Source organism: Equus przewalskii, chromosome 5, assembly GCF_037783145.1.
Source record: "Equus przewalskii isolate Varuska chromosome 5, EquPr2, whole genome shotgun sequence".
NCBI classification, from domain to species: domain Eukaryota; kingdom Metazoa; phylum Chordata; class Mammalia; order Perissodactyla; family Equidae; genus Equus; species Equus przewalskii.
This window is the reverse complement of record NC_091835.1, coordinates 38,228,039-38,244,841: the sequence shown is the minus strand read 5'-3', so window position 1 is coordinate 38,244,841 and position 16,803 is coordinate 38,228,039. Positions and strand designations below refer to the sequence as shown.

The 16,803-nt window shown below is 33.9% G+C and overlaps 1 protein-coding gene across 1 annotated transcript; it reads right to left on the bottom strand.

Moving 5' to 3' along the window:
- Positions 1–640: 640 nt before the first annotated feature.
- On the bottom strand, positions 641–15,909 carry CLEC9A (C-type lectin domain containing 9A). Its single transcript, XM_008534788.2, has 6 exons — positions 15,696–15,909; positions 14,620–14,700; positions 5,570–5,716; positions 3,358–3,509; positions 2,012–2,133; positions 641–1,059 (listed from the first exon to the last, which is right to left on the bottom strand). Exons 1-6 carry the CDS (start codon positions 15,781–15,783, stop codon positions 927–929), a joined length of 723 nt encoding a protein of 240 aa, XP_008533010.1. The 5' UTR covers positions 15,784–15,909; the 3' UTR covers positions 641–926.
- Between the last annotated feature and the right edge of the window lie 894 nt (positions 15,910–16,803).

Below are 16,803 nucleotides of genomic sequence, written 5' to 3'. Positions count from 1 at the left end.
TTGCCTTATTTTTAATGCTAAGATCTCTACAGGAGGAACTTAGGCCTTACTACCTTAAGGTAACCTGCAGTGTATGTGGAAGCATGTTTTCCAACTAAGCCTGTGCAAGTGAATACCAAACTCTCCCTTTTGAATATTCATTCCCCATCCAAAATAAATGTCACTGCTTCCCTTTGTTTGGGGATGCCATGACTTTGGAAATGATTTCACATGATCTCCTATTTGCTGTAAATACACTTTACTTTGTGAGACGACTACTTCTGATGGGGAGTCTGATTTAACTCACCAAGTGGGAACCCACTTTGGTTTCAGTAACACCAGTAAAGTAGAATTCTGCACTCCGAAAAAGGGTATCGTCTTACTGGCAGCAGAGAGAAGCCTGTCTCCCTTCCAATTTGATAATCCATATCTTTGTCTTCTCTTCCTACCAGTCCAATAGCACAATACCTGGAAGCTTAAAAAATGAATAGAAAGATCTGGCAGACAGTGAGGTTTAAAAGGCCACATTTATTTATTTATTAAAAAAGTATCAGTCAACTAGAACTATGTCATCTCACCAGTGACTTAGAGTTTTCTGTGTGGAGTTATAGCCACTCTAGATGAAAAAAAGGAAAAAAAAGAAAAAAGTGACAAATGAAAATTATTTTTCTTCAGTTTATTTTCAATTCTTCAGAGTTTTGTTCTCTATAGCTCTAAATCAATTGTATTCTTGGTAATTTGAACAATGTCAAAGAAGTATCTGGAAAGTATTAAAGAATATTACGAACTGTAGGTGACAAAATAAGCTGTGTGTCCCAGGTAGCTAGCTTCGTAGCCCATGCATTGGTTTACTTCTGCACTTACTCTTTGGCTTTTTGTAGCAGGTTTTCCAAGGGCCTGTTACAAATACTATTGTAATAGAGAGATCACTTAAAGCACAATTTCTTTCAGATGCAAGATCTTAATGCATACTTCTCACAGATAAAATGTTTCCAACTGCTGCAGTTAGCTGAAAAAAGGATCTTGTTTTTGAGGTATCCACAGACCAGGTTAGGTGATTGCGGTCTCTGTACTGGCCACCTGGAGAGGCAAGTCAGTGTATCCAAAGTTAGATATGGGGCTTACAGTGATGTTCCCGTGGGTAACTAATGAGAGGTGTACAGCTTTTCATTTTATTTTGTTTCAGTATGGCACCTTCCTGTGGTAATTATGTCCTCATTCTTCAATAAGAGAGCTGTTTTCTCTCAATAAAATATGTTAATGTAATTCAACAAAGTGTACATTAGCAGACAAACAAACATGGATACACAAAGATAGGCTCCAATTTAGAACTTCTTTCCTGACTCAATTCTCAAAATACAAAGGGACCCTATTCTGTTCACCAATCTCTCCAGTTTTGTCTGAAAGCTTAATATGGAAATTGCTTAATAATTACTAAAATCTCTTTCTTTTTTTGTTTTTTTAAAGATTGGCATCTGAGCTGACAACTGTTGCCAATTTTTTTTCTTTATTCTTCTCCCGAAAGCCCCCCAGTACACATTTGTATATTCTAGTTGTGAGTGCCTCTGGTTATGCTATGTGGGACACTGCCTCAGCATAGCCTGATGAGTGGTGCCATGTCTGCACCCAGGATCTGAACCAGTGAAATCCTGGGCCACTGAAGCAGAGAGTGTGAACTTAACCACTCAGCCACAGGGCTGGCCCCCTATAATCTCTTTCTCTTAGCACTCTCTAGCCATTAAGTGACACAAAGGAAATGTACTTGATAATTACATAAACTGTTCATTCAGACTCTCAGATTTTGATGTGAATGTGTTAGAAAGTAATGGCTACAAGACTGAGAAGGAGGAAGATTTATTTAGAAGCCATGAAGCTACTCTTAAATTGCCTCAGCTTTAATTCCAGTCAGAAGCCTGTGAAATTAGCATGCTAGTTACGTCTCCTGGAGGAAACCTAAGCCATAAAGTAAAATGAACTTTTGAATTCTATCATGTTTCTAATTTTCCTTACAACATTTTCCTCAGACACTTACAGGTCTGGGGAAAGAGAAGAACCATCTTGCCAAAGCCAAGGTCCGCTGAGTCCGTCCTGAGACAGTCCCACCCAGTAATCATAGCTGCTTTTGATCCTCTTCAGGCTGCCTGTGATAAAGTCCTATAAGAAACAAGACCTGAAGGGTGAACTGAGGGGAAAAAACCCCAACAACAAACTATCGTGAAATATGAACTGTAGTGTTTTGCTTAGACAGAAATTAACGGGGACTTGACAGCTGGAGAAAGAGAGAGAGAGGGTATTTAAAAGAAGGGATACATTTTATAGACTTTTTTCCTATTGCCATATGATCAATGTGGTGTTAAGGACTAGAGGAAAAATAGACATCTGGTATTAAAATAGTTTTAACAGATTCAGAGAGTTTCAACAGAGTTTGGTAGATAGTATATGTCAAAAAAGGCGACTATTATACTGGGCCCTCATTATCAGGACAGGTGAAATATTCTGGACATCAGAGACCACATAGTTCATTTTTTCCCAGTATACTTCAATATGAGAAATAGTTTAGAAGATTCCAGAAACAGCTTAACTGCAACATATTTTGTTAGAAGAAGCATTACTAAAATTCATCACCAAGTTTGCACAGAAAAAAGAGTGTAAATCTGTAATTGTAATAAGTTACTTCAGATTGCCTTGGTTTACTGCATTTCCTTAACAAATTGTTCTCCCATTATTCTTGTAAAAGAGAACTTGGACTGACTATTGAATATAGCAGACATACATTTTTAATAAGGTCAGAAATATATAACCATGCATTCGGTTTCACACATATTTATGGGTAGAATGATTTCAGGGAAACATCTTACTGTTCGCTTGTTAAGATGTTAGTAAACTAGGTGTAATGTCAGTTAAACATTTCATTTAGCAAATGCTTATTTTTATAGACCTCTCCATTTTATGATATCACCTCACTTTTTATACTTCGGCTGCTTCTTCATAATCACAAAATTGTTATAGGTTATACTTCCCTATAGCATTGAAAATAATAAATTTAAAGCAAGTATACAATTATAATGAATGTACATGTTGGAGTAGATTAGCTCATCACAAAATGGTATTTCCCTTCCCCCCTCCTCTTTTTGATTAACAATAAAAGACATATTCTCGATTTCTGGATAAGCTTTCTGTTTTTTTGTTTGCTGGTTTCTCCAATTAAAAGGAAAACAAACCATGCTAATTTCTGCTTTGCCTCTTTTAAACATTTATTTCAACAAATATATTACTGTTATAGAATATTAGGAATTCTGTTTTATGAGAATCAATCCTTTCTTTTAATGGGTAACATGGCATTTTCAGGATGATATGAAACCATAAAATAGTGCTTACCATTTCTTCTTTGTTGTCTATTTGTAGAAGATTAGAGCCCTCCTTCAAACAAACCTGTTTACTGGTATGCCAAGTTTTGTGATTTTCAAAGACATAGTAACAACTTTCTCCATTCTGAATCCAGTTGTCTGGACAAGGGCTGCAGTGATGGGCTTTGAATATAAACATTTTACCTTATTAAAGTTATTGTAAAAATATTAGTAGCACATGTCCTCAAAAGAACCCCTTACATCACCCCCAGTGAAGGTGAACACTCTAAGTGAATGGTTCATGCGATGCAGTGGTTACCAATTTCCGCTTCTCTGAGGCTGAATACAATAAGATTTACGTAATTATTTCCAACTGCAATAGATCTCTAAGAATTAGTTTAAGATAAAAAGAATTTGGGACTATCTTTTCCCCAATTTTTCCTCTTCTATAATAATCAGATTAGTCTATTTTTATAAATCTTTCCTTTTTTTCAGTTTACATCCTTCATTGTCTTCATTCATTGGCTTATTGTTTCATGTTCATTAATCTTACTTGAATCGGTTTAGCTGGAAATGTACTAGACCACTGGGCAAGTTGAGTAATAAGCCTCAAGTTGATGTTTAAACTCTGAGAGTTAAACATGAAAGTGTTTCCTATGTAATGGAGAGAAGAAACAACGCATTTTAACGAGTGACTTAAAAATATGTGGGTGTGGAAAATTGGTGAAAAACTTAAGCGACCACCATGTTTATTTTAGGACTTTGATATAACTAAAAAGTAAGCTGTAATGTTTTAACCAGTTTTATGGAACCTGTCTTTAGAAAGAATTTATTCACAAAGGAAGGATGTGTAAATGCATAAAAAGGGAACAAAAGAATAAAAATTTGACCAAGGCTTTCTGGCACAGTTTTATAGAGGGGAAAAACACTGAAACTTCCAAAACCATAGTTTCTAGAAAGAGGACCTCTATTTAGGGTTGCAAGTAGTTTGTTATCAGTTCCCATGGCCCAGATGTTGAGTTATTTAAAGCTCTTCAATATCCTTTGTTTGGAATCCATGCTAATCAATATCCTGAATATTGTTAAAGTTTAATAGTATAAATAGGGCTGACACTGACAGTTGAAGGGCTGGAGAATATGTTGGATTTGTAGGCCTCCAAGATGAATATTATCACTGACTCAAGGTTGAAAGCTCAGAGGTGGGCCTAACCCATGCTTGCAATAGCCTTTTATCTTTAAAAATATTGCTGGGTACAGGGTGATTCATTTTTGTTTGCAGGGGAAGATTCGCCCTACACTAACATCTGTTACCAATTTTCTCTCTTGCCCCCTCTGCCCCAAAGCCCCAGTACATAGTTGTGTATAGTTGCAAATTCCTCTAGTTTTTCTATGTGAGCTACCACCAGAGCACAGCTACTGACAGACAAGTGGTGTGGTTCCGTGCCTAGGAACTGAACCCAGGCCACTGAAGGGGAGCGCGCAGAACTGTAGCTGCTAGGCTATCAGGGCTGGCTCACACAGTGATTCCTTAAACATTTACTTGACTAAATTTCAATCAGAAGGAGCTATGATAGGTTTTTGACCTCTCTCATTGGCAATTACTTCAATGGTATCCACTGAAGGAAAGTTAATTCTCTGCGTTGTATGTATAATTAAATGCTAATTAAGTAACCATAGAATATTTGACAAACTATACAACAGGGAGAATTAGACTGTTTTATATTTAAAATGCTTGTGATAGTTGTAAAAGGTAAAACTGAAATAACTTTGGAGAATTTTTTGGAAAACTGAACCCTGCATTGCTGTAATTTTATGACAAGTACTCTAAGTTTCAAAATGACTTATCTGCTCAAAGAGTTATATAAATTTGAATCTAAAAAAAATCCAAATTAAATATATTGAGGAATTTGGAGCTATAAATAAAGATACACTTATAAATTTGAGTGATGGGATAAAACATAGAATTGCTTGGTTTTTAAAACTGATCTACTAATCTCACACATTTAACTTTGAAATTTGACTGTATAGCTTCTTTATCTGCATTTCTTGGAACCTCAGTATTTTCCACATACTGTAGAAATATATAAATAAGATTGATCTAGAGAGTGGATCAAAATTACATTTTCTATTATAAAATCCTAACTACAATTTTGCAAAGGATAAAATATGTGTCACTGTTTCTTCTGAGGAGTTGGCACATAGACTTGCATCTGAACAGTGGAAACTGATTTTATGTCCATTACCTGAATTTAATGAGTTTTTCATGAGGATTTGACAGCATTTCATCTGGAAGTCATGGTTTCTATTACACTGTGTGAAGTTCAACAGTGTTCTCTCCTGTTGGATGAGTTTTTCTTGCTGCTTCACTGCAATAGCAGACACCTGGAACACTTCAAACAGTAACAATCATTCCTAATAAAATACTGACAAATTATAAGAAAGTGATCCTTCAACACAGACTAAAGACAACTACTAATTACTGATCACTTTTGTGACTTTAATTTGCATTATTTTAAGTTTTTGTTTAAAATTTACACTGTTCAAGAATCAACAACTACAAAGGATACACAACAAAAATTCTCTTTGGCACCCTTGTCTCCCATTTCCACTCCCCCAAAGCAATCATTTTTACCAATTTCTTTTTTATTCTTCCAGAAATACTTTGAATTTTACAAGCCGATGAATATAAAATGTGCTCTCTTTCCATTACACAAACTGTAACTCCCTGTTTACATGGTTTTGCACCTTTTATTTTATCACTTAAAGTATATTTTGGACATAGTTCCATATCAGCACATGTAAAGCTTTCTCCTTCTTTCATTGTAACAGTATAAGATTCCATTCTAAGGATGTATCATGATTTATTTTACTCGTTCTCTATTGATTTTTAGAATATCTGTAATCTTTTGGTGTAACAGAAATAAATATTGTAATAAGAAACCTTAGTCATATATAATTTCACATATGTGCAAGTATGTTTTTAAGATGAGTTGCTAGGTCAAAGTTTATGTGCATTTAAATTATAGTAGATATTTCCAAATTACCCTCCATATATGCTGTTGCAAATGATATCTCAGTATCATTTGAATTTGCATTTCTCTTTTTATGCTTGGTGTTGAAACTCTTTTCACGTACATTTAAAGAAAATTCAGTTATGTTTCCTTTTCTATGAAGTGTGCAATTATATCATTTGTAATATTTTTTTGTTAGGTTTCTATCTTTTCCTTATTGTTTTATGTGAAGTTTTTAGTGTGCTATGAGAGTGAATTCCAGCAGGCCAGGAATCAGCCTAAGCAGTGTTTCTAAATTTCCTGCATGGCACTGGCCTCTGTACAAGGCATGAGACATACTGATTAATATTGTAGCTTTGTAATCATCGGTCTAAGGATTTTTTGGCAGATTATACTAGCTCATCAGCATTGTTTATTGATGATTTGCCTCTGTTGCAAGGAGACCCTGAGAAGTCTCTGCTGTTGAGGCTGGTTACCATGCAGGAATTTGCCCGTGTGGTCAGCAAAGTATAAGATTCCCAAGTGAGACTCCATTTTGGGCTCCCTGGTACCAAGGTATTCTGTGTACACCTAGTGGTTCTTGATTCAAGAGAGAACAAAGGACACTTATAGGGAGAAGAAAAGGTCCCTGCCTGCACTTGGCCTCCCCAGACTTCTTGTTATAATACATATTTTTGCTTTAATGAGTGTAGATTTGTGAACACTGTCATTTTGGGTCCTGCGAGTCTTCTTTAGAAACCAATCCTGTTTAACTGATTCTGTTAGGACATTTATATTTTGGTAAAGTTAGCTTTTTGTATAATATGAGTTCCAGTTACATTTTCCCAGTTTGTCTTTTGACTTTGCTTCTGGTAGTTTACCCCACGTAGATCAGATGTTTTCTGAGTCATTTATGACACCCTTGATTATACTTTTATAAATATATTTCACTTTTACATTTTGATATTGCTGGAACTTATCTTGTTGGAAATGATAAGGTATGACTTCAACATTTTCCTTCCAGAAGGCTACATTGTTGTTTCAGATCATTTCTTGAACCTCCCCTCCCTGTGTTCTTTCAGTTGCCATCTTTAGTTTACTGTAAATTTCCCATAAACTATTTAAGTATATTTCTATTGTTCTGATTGTATTCAATGCACCTATTTATCTATTAATATGTCAGCGCCAAATAGCCTTAATTATTTCAGGTTTATAATTTATTTTAATATCTGGAAGGGCCAGCATTTCTCCCATTTTCACATAACTTTTGTATTATTTTTTTGTTGTTCTTTTCATACAATTCTTGCTAGCGTATTAAGCCAGTTCTTTTTAAAAATCATATTATGAAGTATCCACCTATTCCTATTTTGTTAAATATTTTTCTTAACGGATATTAATTTTCTTTAACTTGTTTGGTTTTTATAGAATTTCTTGAAACTGTGGCTTAATATTTTTAATTAACTTGGGAAAATACTTAAGCAATAAGTCTTATAATAATCTTGCTTTTGTCCAACTCTCTCTGTCTTCTACTTTTGGGTCCACTATTACACATATGTTAATCTTTCTCATGTCTCTATGTCTCTCATCTTCTTTTCTACATTTTGCTGTCTTTTCACACTCCTTTCTTCATTGTATATATTACTTCTGCTTAGTCTTCTAGTTAATTTACTCTTCAGCTGAGTGAATATATTAAACTGTGTTTTTGGATGATAAAGCAGATCATAACCCTTGTGTAATTTGTCAAAGCTTTATTGAGGTATAATTTACATACAACTGCACATATTTAACAAGTAAAATTTCATATATTTTCATATTTATATTCATGCAGATTGTCACCACATGGTGAATGTATCCATCACACAAGATCTTCCTGTTATTATTTAATCAAAATTTTATTTTGAGGTAATTGTAGGTTCCCATGCAGTTGTAAGAAATAATTTATATTTTAGTCCTTTGTTGATATGTAGTTTGCAAATATTTGCTGCCAGCTTATAGCTTTTTAAAATCTTCTTAACAGCATCTTTTGCGGAGCAAATATTTTTAAGTTTGATGAGGTCCATCCAGTTTATCAATTTTTTATTTTATTAATCATTCTTTTGAATCTTCTTAACAGCATCTTTGGCAGAGAAAATATTTTTAGGTTTGACAAGGTCCATCCATTTTATCAATTTTTTCTTTTATTAATCATGCTTTTGGTGTCAAGTTTGAAAATTCTTTGCCTAATCTTAGATCCTGAAGATTTTCTACTGTACTTTCTAAAAGTTGTATAGTTTTAAGATTTATATTTAAGTCTATGATCCATTTTGAGTTAATTTATGTATAAAGCATGAGATTTAGGTCGAGGTTCTTTTTTTCCTTTTGCTTATGGATGTCCAGTTTCTCAGCACTAACTGTTGAAAAGGTTATCTTCCTCCATTGAATTGGTTTTGCACCCATATCAAAAATCTGTTGGGCATATTTGGCTGGGTCTATTTCTAGGTTCTTTATTGTACTTTATTGATGTACGTGGGTTCAGCTATAAGTTTTGAAATCAGGTAGATGGATGCTACTCACTTTATTTTTGTTTTAAAAACTGTTTCAACTATTCTAGTTCTTTCGCCCTTCCATAGAAGTTTTCAGATAATCTTGTCTATATCTACAATAAATCTTACTGATTTGCCTTAAACCTGTATGTTACTTGGAGGAGAATTGGTGTATCTGCTATGTTGAGTCTTGCAGTCCGCGACCATGGCACGTGTCTCCATTTATTTAGATGTTTGATTCCTTTCATCAGTGTTTCATAACTTTCAGGATCCAAGTTTTGTCCATGTTTTCCTAGACTTAAACTTAAGTATTTTGTTTTTTTGAGTGATTTTAAATGGTATTGCATTTTTAGTTTTAATGCCTATGTATTCATTGCTAGTATATAATAATACCATTGATTTTTGTATGTTTACCTTGTATCCTGTGAGCTTTCTGACCACATTTATTAGTTCTGGGTTAAAGGCTACACCAGCTGAATTTACATGCAGAAGTGGTTTAATAGAGAGTTATATAATTGGATTGAAATAAGTTTATGATATATTAAGAATTAAGTAAACATATTGTTTTATAGAAGGAGAGAAAAGCATCAAGGAAATCAATTACTGAATTAAAGAGAAAAAAATTGTACATGCTAGCCAGACCATAAAGAGTGAAAATCAGACCGTTTAGAGAGAAATAGAAAAAAAGAAGAAACAGGCAAAACTGTAAAGTAATTTCCATTTTTAAACCACAGTTTTTAAAAGTCAATTAACCGAAAGCATCAAGGAAATCAATTACTGAATTAAAGAGAAAAAAATTGTACATGCTAGCCAGACCGTAAAGAGTGAAAATCAGACCGTTTAGAGAGAAATAGAAAAAAAGAAGAAACAGGCAAAACTGTAAAGTAATTTCCATTTTTAAACCACAGTTTTTAAAAGTCAATTAACCGAGATCATAAAAAGAATCTGTTCAAGAATTGATCAGCTCTGCATTGTTTATAATAACTACACTAGCCAAACTCCACTCCTTTCAGATTGCCATTTTAGAATAATGGAATAACCGGATTCAAAAAATACAAATGAAGTGAATATTATTAAGATTGATCCACACAAAATCTAGTTAGCTCTACCTCAAAGGGAAACTCAGACACAATTTGGCTATGCTCTCAAAAGAAGATATTGTCATACAGGAGAAGAGTATAGTTTGTTTATGAAAAAACAATTTGTATCTGCATGTTGTTCATCTCTCCATTAACTGGTCATCAGCATTTGTAATAAAATATTTAATTGCATATCTGCATATTCTATCTGTCTTAGTCATCAACATTGCTACCGAGAAGGAAATGCTACAAATCAAGAACCATGGACTAGAGAAAACAAATGTTTACGCCCTGTCCATCTGTGGATAGTTCAGGTAACCCAGGCTGCCAGTGGCTCTGATTATTTCTCTTCTTCTTGGCAAAGGTTGGAACTAACCAGAGTGCAGAGTAGGACAGCGATGTTAGTTCTTTTATCCTAATAATAATCTGGCATGTTTAGATGGTGAAAAATAACAATCTTTCTTTTAGGAATCTGAAGTATCATTCTAAAATTTTAAATTTTGAGGAACTTTTTCTAGTTAATATTTTTGAGGTTCTTATTGCTTTGTTTATTACTACCTGAAAGCCTGTACTGCATAAAACTGTAATAAAACTGGAGAAAGTGAAATGAGGCTTCTCTTTAGTTTTCCCCTAAATTGGAAGCAATATATTGCACCTTTATTGGTATTAGGGTTGTAATCAATTTGCAACAGGTGACAGATGAAGACTAAAAATACAATTACCTGGGGAAAGATAAGACAAAATATTTTCAATGCTTCCCAAAATAAAAGTATTTGTTATAGGATGTTATATGTTATACCTAATTGGTAAATTAGGAAAATGAAAAAGAATAGTAAAACAAATGAAAAAAATCTGATTTCTTAGAAAATATTTTGCACTATAGAGTTACTTAAATAGAAGGTCAACTAGCATAACTAATATGGCAGAGAAAACAAAATACAAAATATAAGGAGAAAGCAAGAAATTACTCTACTTACCTTTAAGCCTATCACTCAAATAACAGTTGTTAATATTTATATTATATCCATTATAACCTTTTCCCATATATGCATGTAAAAACTACATGTATCTGACATATAATTTTTATTAAACTGTATTTTTCTTTCTTTTTTTTCCTGAGGAAGATTCACCCTGAGCTAACATCTATTACCAATCTTCTATTTTCTGAGGAAGATTTGCCCTGAGCTAACATCTATTGACAATCTTCCTCTTTTTTTTGTATGTGAGCCACAGCCACGTCATGGCCATTGACCAGTGGTGTAGGTCCGTGCCCAGGAACTGAACACAGGCTGATGAAGCGGAGTATGCCAAACTTAACCAATAGGCCACTGGGGCAGGCCCCAACTATATTTTTCTTTAAATGACTTTTTAATCGGCTTCTTTCGTGGGAAAATATTGCATAATTATATCTCCATGTTAATAACAATAGTTCTAGAAGACTTCTTTGAATTACATTGTATTCTTTTATATCAATGCAACATGACTAATTTTACCTATTTTATTGTCAGATATGTATGAATGCACTTTTAATAATATATAAGAATAATTTGTAAATTAGCTCATTCATTACTTTTATATATCACGATACTTTAAGTGGAAGGATATAGGTTTCATTTACTACTTTTTGTCAAAAATATGTCCTGGTTTCTAATGCATATATTAAATTATATATATAATATGTTATATATGTTACATTTATAATTTAAATAGTTGTATTGACATTTATCTTACAATGAACATTTTCATGAAGAGAATATTTAACATTCTTTGTTAAAATGGAACATGATTAAGAATAATTATTAAAAATTAAACATGATTTTTATAACTCAAAACTTAGTGGCTACAACATAATCTGTAACTAGCAGGGACAAGCAATTAATTAGAAAAGTTTGAAGGGCACAAGCTAGTTCTTGTTTAACACAACTGCTTAACTAACTTGGTTTTAGTTTAAAAAAGCCTTAAGTGCTGAGAATGCATAAGACGACCTTGGCAAATGATAACATTGGTAGGAAAAAATAAGTAAATAAAAGCCACTATATTTGAACAAAACTTAAAGGTAAAAGTATTTTACATTTGTATAGTAACATTTAGGTTTTAAAAATAGATATTTATAGTTACTAATACAAAATCAAAGAAAAGAAAAACTTTTATTTGTAAGCATTTTCCAGAAATTACTGAAAGTCTTAAATACTTTATTTTCTAGTTAGCTTTTATTTATCCTCATTAAAGTACCATTTTCTTCACACAATTTTTGTTTTCAGAGTTAAAAAGTTTTCAATGCATATTACATCCATGGGATCAAAACATTAAAAAGACCATGGAAAGTAAACACCGAAATATCTTGTTTCACCATTGTCATCATCTATCTAACTTATCCTGACCCCATTTTAGTTATTTCTTATGTATCATTCCAATGTTACTTTGTGTAACTTGAAGTTATCCTTAATTAAATTGTGGCATAGCGGGGCCTGCTCTGTGGCCAAGTGGTTAAGTTCCCGCGCTCCGCTGTGGAGACCCAGGGTTCGGATCCTGGACTCGGACATGGTACCCCTCGTCAGGCGGCGTCCCACATCCCACAACTAGAAGGACGTGCAACTCAGATATGCAGCCGTGTACAGGGCGGGGTTTGGGGAGATAAAGCAGGAAAAAAAAAAAAAAAAAAGAAGATTGGCAACAGTTGTTAGCCCAGGTGCCAATCTTTAAGAAAACAAAAATATGGCATAGGATATGCATTATTTTGAATGTTCCTTTTTTTCACTTAGCAATATATCATGAAGATATTTACATATTACTCCATAGAGAATAGCTTCCATAGATGCTGCTGCTTCTCCACCCCCTCCTCCTTCCCCTCCTGCTTCTCCCGTTTCCCTCCTTCTCCTTCCTTTCCCTCTCCCTCCCCTCTCCTCTCCTTTCCTCTTCTTCTTCTCCTTGTTCTTCATCGTCTTCTTCTTCTTCGTTATCTTCTTCCTCTCCTTCTTCTTCTTTTGCTCCTCTTCCTTCTTCTTCTCCCATCTCCTCCTCTTCCTTCTCTTCCTCCTCCTCCTCATCCTCCACCTCTTCTACCTCCTCCTTTTCATTCTTGCTTCATGGTATTCCATATTGTGGATCCACCATTGTTGATTTATATGGTCCCTTAGTGATAGGCATTTGAGGTTTTTTTAGTCTTTTTTGCCCTCCATTGCTATCTGTGCAGGTTTACCTACTGGAAAATTTTCCAAAAGTGAGATTTCTGGGTCAAAATGAATTAGTACAGTTTAAGATAACCCAGAGTTTGTTAAGAACATGATTATCATAGTTTATCTAAACAGATTTTATGAGCTACACAGAGAGGAAGACAAAATTAAGTATCCAAAGGACAGCAAGGATGTGGATTTTTTTCCATGAGGACATGGAAAGTGCACAGTATGCTTTCATAAGCATCCTTAGTACATACTATACGCTGTCTGGCAATATAATAACTGATGATTGGAGACTATACATTTATTTTTATATAAAAGTGAATTCTATATCCCATTCACTTGACAATATTGCTCCAAAGTGTTGCATCTTCAGTTAATCTTATTTTTAATTGAAAGTGTTCTTTATATTTCAAGTTTATTTTATTTTCTTACCCCAAGTAGTTCATATTTATAAAACAACATTCAAATTTACTATATAGAAGTGATATTTGAACCATATATTTTGATATTTGCAATGTCAATTAAGTATGGATTCTTGTATAGTAGTTAGAATGGAGCTTGGCAATGTTCCATTAAATGTCTTTTGGTTTTATAAAGAAAACTGTATTATTAGATGTTAATCAACTTATCTGTTAGAGGTCTTTGAACTCTGCAATCTGCTTCCAATGTATCTGTTTGATAAATAGATATTTAAACATGTTTCCTTTAAAAATAGACTTACATTTGATTTAATTTTTTTCTTTTTTTGATAAAGCACAGAAGGAGCATAGAATGAGATAAAGCTTTCTGGAAGTTCTAACATCTGTTGTAGGCTGTGTAATTTTATTTGAGGAGATAGATAAGGTAACAATTATTTATTGTTAGCATGAGTGATAATAAAAGTTCTTAGTACTTGCTGGAATCTGCAGCTCTGTATTTATTATATTATATAAAAATTTCATTTGCAAGATATGGAAAAATGTCTCAAATTTGGACAAAAGGGAATAAATAAATGTGGTTAAGTACGGCCCAGATGAAGTTCTCGGGTTTACACTAAATATAGTAAATTGTACCTTACCTAATATAAAGTGAGAAACTCATCAAAAAAATCTGCATATGTCAAGTTTAGAATAAATGCATATTTATAAAAGGAAGAGCATATATTGAAATCTTTCAGATTGCATGCATTGGCATGCTAACGTGATTCACAAACTGCATCACAATATAAGTAATTACTTGCATTATTTTTCTCAAAGAGACCTATGCCATTAGATCTGAGTTAAACAACATGCAATTGAACATTAAAAGCTATTGGTAGCATCCGAGTGCTTAAAGAGTTATATCAAATAAATGTCCCATAACTTAAACTCGGAAGCCATTATTTTATATCACTTATATGCATTTAGTTGTTTCTAATTGATTTATCGATTTATAAATTATGAAGTTTTGTTTATAATGATATACATATACATAATTGTATATAAAACTATATGTAGTGTATAATATATATATAGATTATTTTGAAGATATCCTTTAGTACTTACACTTGATGCCCAAGAAAATGGACGTTGTTAACAAGCCCATGCAGAAAATACATGAAATCACTATCACAAGACACCGTGTTCCTAAACAAGAAATAGGGACAAGAAATGAAATCGAGTTAGAGAAAGTAGATGAAAGAGATGGGCTAGGATAAGACTAGACTGAGTAAAAGAAGAAATTAGCATTAGGCATTCCTGTTAGAGAATCGTTGAGGCCTTGTGTAACTGTGTGTAAGAGGAAAAAGAGAACACAGACTCTTTGAAATGCAAGTTATAACAGGGATAGCATTTAATCTGGAAAAATGCCAAACAGATTTAGTACTATACTTCTTTAATCCTTATATGATGCCATAACTTTACTAACTACTTATATGTATTATTTTCCAACTTTCAGAGTTTATAACAAACCAGGCAGCACGTTTTAATTTTTGAAAGCAAAAATGCTGTTTCACATCTCCTCGTCTCTTTTCAGTGTCACTTGAATAAAATTGTTTCCAAGATATTTCCTTTTAAACACACAGTTTGGGACGAGAAACATTTTTTCCCACGTAATTTTGCAATTATTCAATAAGGAAAAATGAAGAATGCATGATCTGTTATATTCTTAAAGCTAATCAGAGAAAACTACGTAAAATTCATCTTTGGATAGTGTGGTAGACTGAATAACGCCCCTGCCCAAGATGCCCATATCCCAATTCCTGGAATCTGTCAATCTTAACTTATATGGCAAAAGAGACTTGAAAGGTGTAATTAAGTAAATGATCTTGGGATGGGGAGATTATCTGGGCCCCATTCTCTGGAAGCAGAGAGACATTTGAAGATGTCGTGCTGCTGAATTTGAAGATGGAGGAAGGAGAGAGAGAGAAAAAGGTACCACATACTTGTCAAGTCTGTTGCTCGTTTCCTTTCCACCTTTACTTACTCGTCTTCCACTTCATTTCATTTTTTAATGTTAGCATATCATGCACAGCATCATACACTTAAATAGGTTATCTTGTTAGGAAGATCACTTTGGGCTCATCGTAGAACAAGAAAACATACACTACAAAGTCTTGGACTAAATAACCAGAACTCATTACCTGAACATTTGGAAGGCAGATTTTTCTGGTAAGGGTTTGATGTTGGGTTATCCCATTGGAGAGAGGTGTACATTTCTTCCTCCTGCATGTCTGAGATGCTTTGATAGGTAAGGCTGTCTACCTGAGTTGCTGAGACAAATAACTTCTTTTGTAGTCAGGAACACACTGGTGAAAGAACTGAAATTGGCTACTTTTTCAGACCAGTGAGAAAATATGTTTGAGTTTAAGGAATAGAATATATGCATATTCATCCAGAAAGTTGAAGTTTATGAAGTTTAATCCAAAGCACAACTTGTTAAAGAAGGAAATGAGAAAGAAACTGAGTTCCAAATGGCCAACGATAGAATATGTTATTGTTCTGGTTTCTAAAATGTAGCATGTTGAAAGTGATAGCACTGAATTACTAAGATGAAAAGGATAAAAGTGCAAGGAATGCACTTATATTCGATATAGGACATGAAGCAGGGGGATGATCTAGATAGCAAAGGTCTGAGGCTAGCTCACATTGGGCTAACCAGGGTGTCAGAAGTTATAGACCACTGTGCACCCTTTGACAAGAAAGCTAGGAAGAGTTTTCATCCCTAATATAAATTTACACACTGTATTCCGCAGGGTAATGCAGTTACTGTAATAAGTAAACCTCAAAATACCAGTTGCTTAACACAATAAAACTTGCTCACTCACATGACATTTTAGCTCGAGTAATCCTGATTAGTGGGTAGTTTTCTTCCAAATGGGACACAGGTTCCTATCTTATAAAACACTGGATTCTCTACTTCTAGCTATTGGAAAGGAAAAGAAAAGGTGGCAAATCCACACTTGCTTCTTGAAAGCTATAACCTAGAAGTAGCCTGTATCACAGCTGTATCCCCTAATGGAATGCCCATGTTTGGATCTAAAGGTTGGGCCTGATAAATGCAATTTTTGCCTGGCTAGCAAACTATTTATGACAACTTCACTCTGGAAAAGAAGTATGAATTATTTAGTGGATAGATGGCCATTTCTGCCACATCCTGTGACTACAGCATTTGTATTTAGAAATTTGATGCTTTAATCATCACTCATCTATTGGTCATTTGTCCTTATGGCCAAAGGTCATGTCTTGGTA

Excerpts from the sequence above, each read along its gene's own strand:
- CLEC9A (XM_008534788.2), bottom strand. The coding sequence starts at position 15,783 with ATGCAGGAGGAAGAAATGTACACCTCTCTCCAATGGGATAACCCAACA. Across the intron at positions 14,701-15,695 it reads TCTGCCTTCCAAATGTTCAG|GAACACGGTGTCTTGTGATA; the intron begins GTAATGAGTTCT and ends TTTCTTGTTTAG. Across the intron at positions 3,510-5,569 it reads GAAAAACTCATTAAATTCAG|CCCATCACTGCAGCCCTTGT; the intron begins GTAATGGACATA and ends TTATATTCAAAG.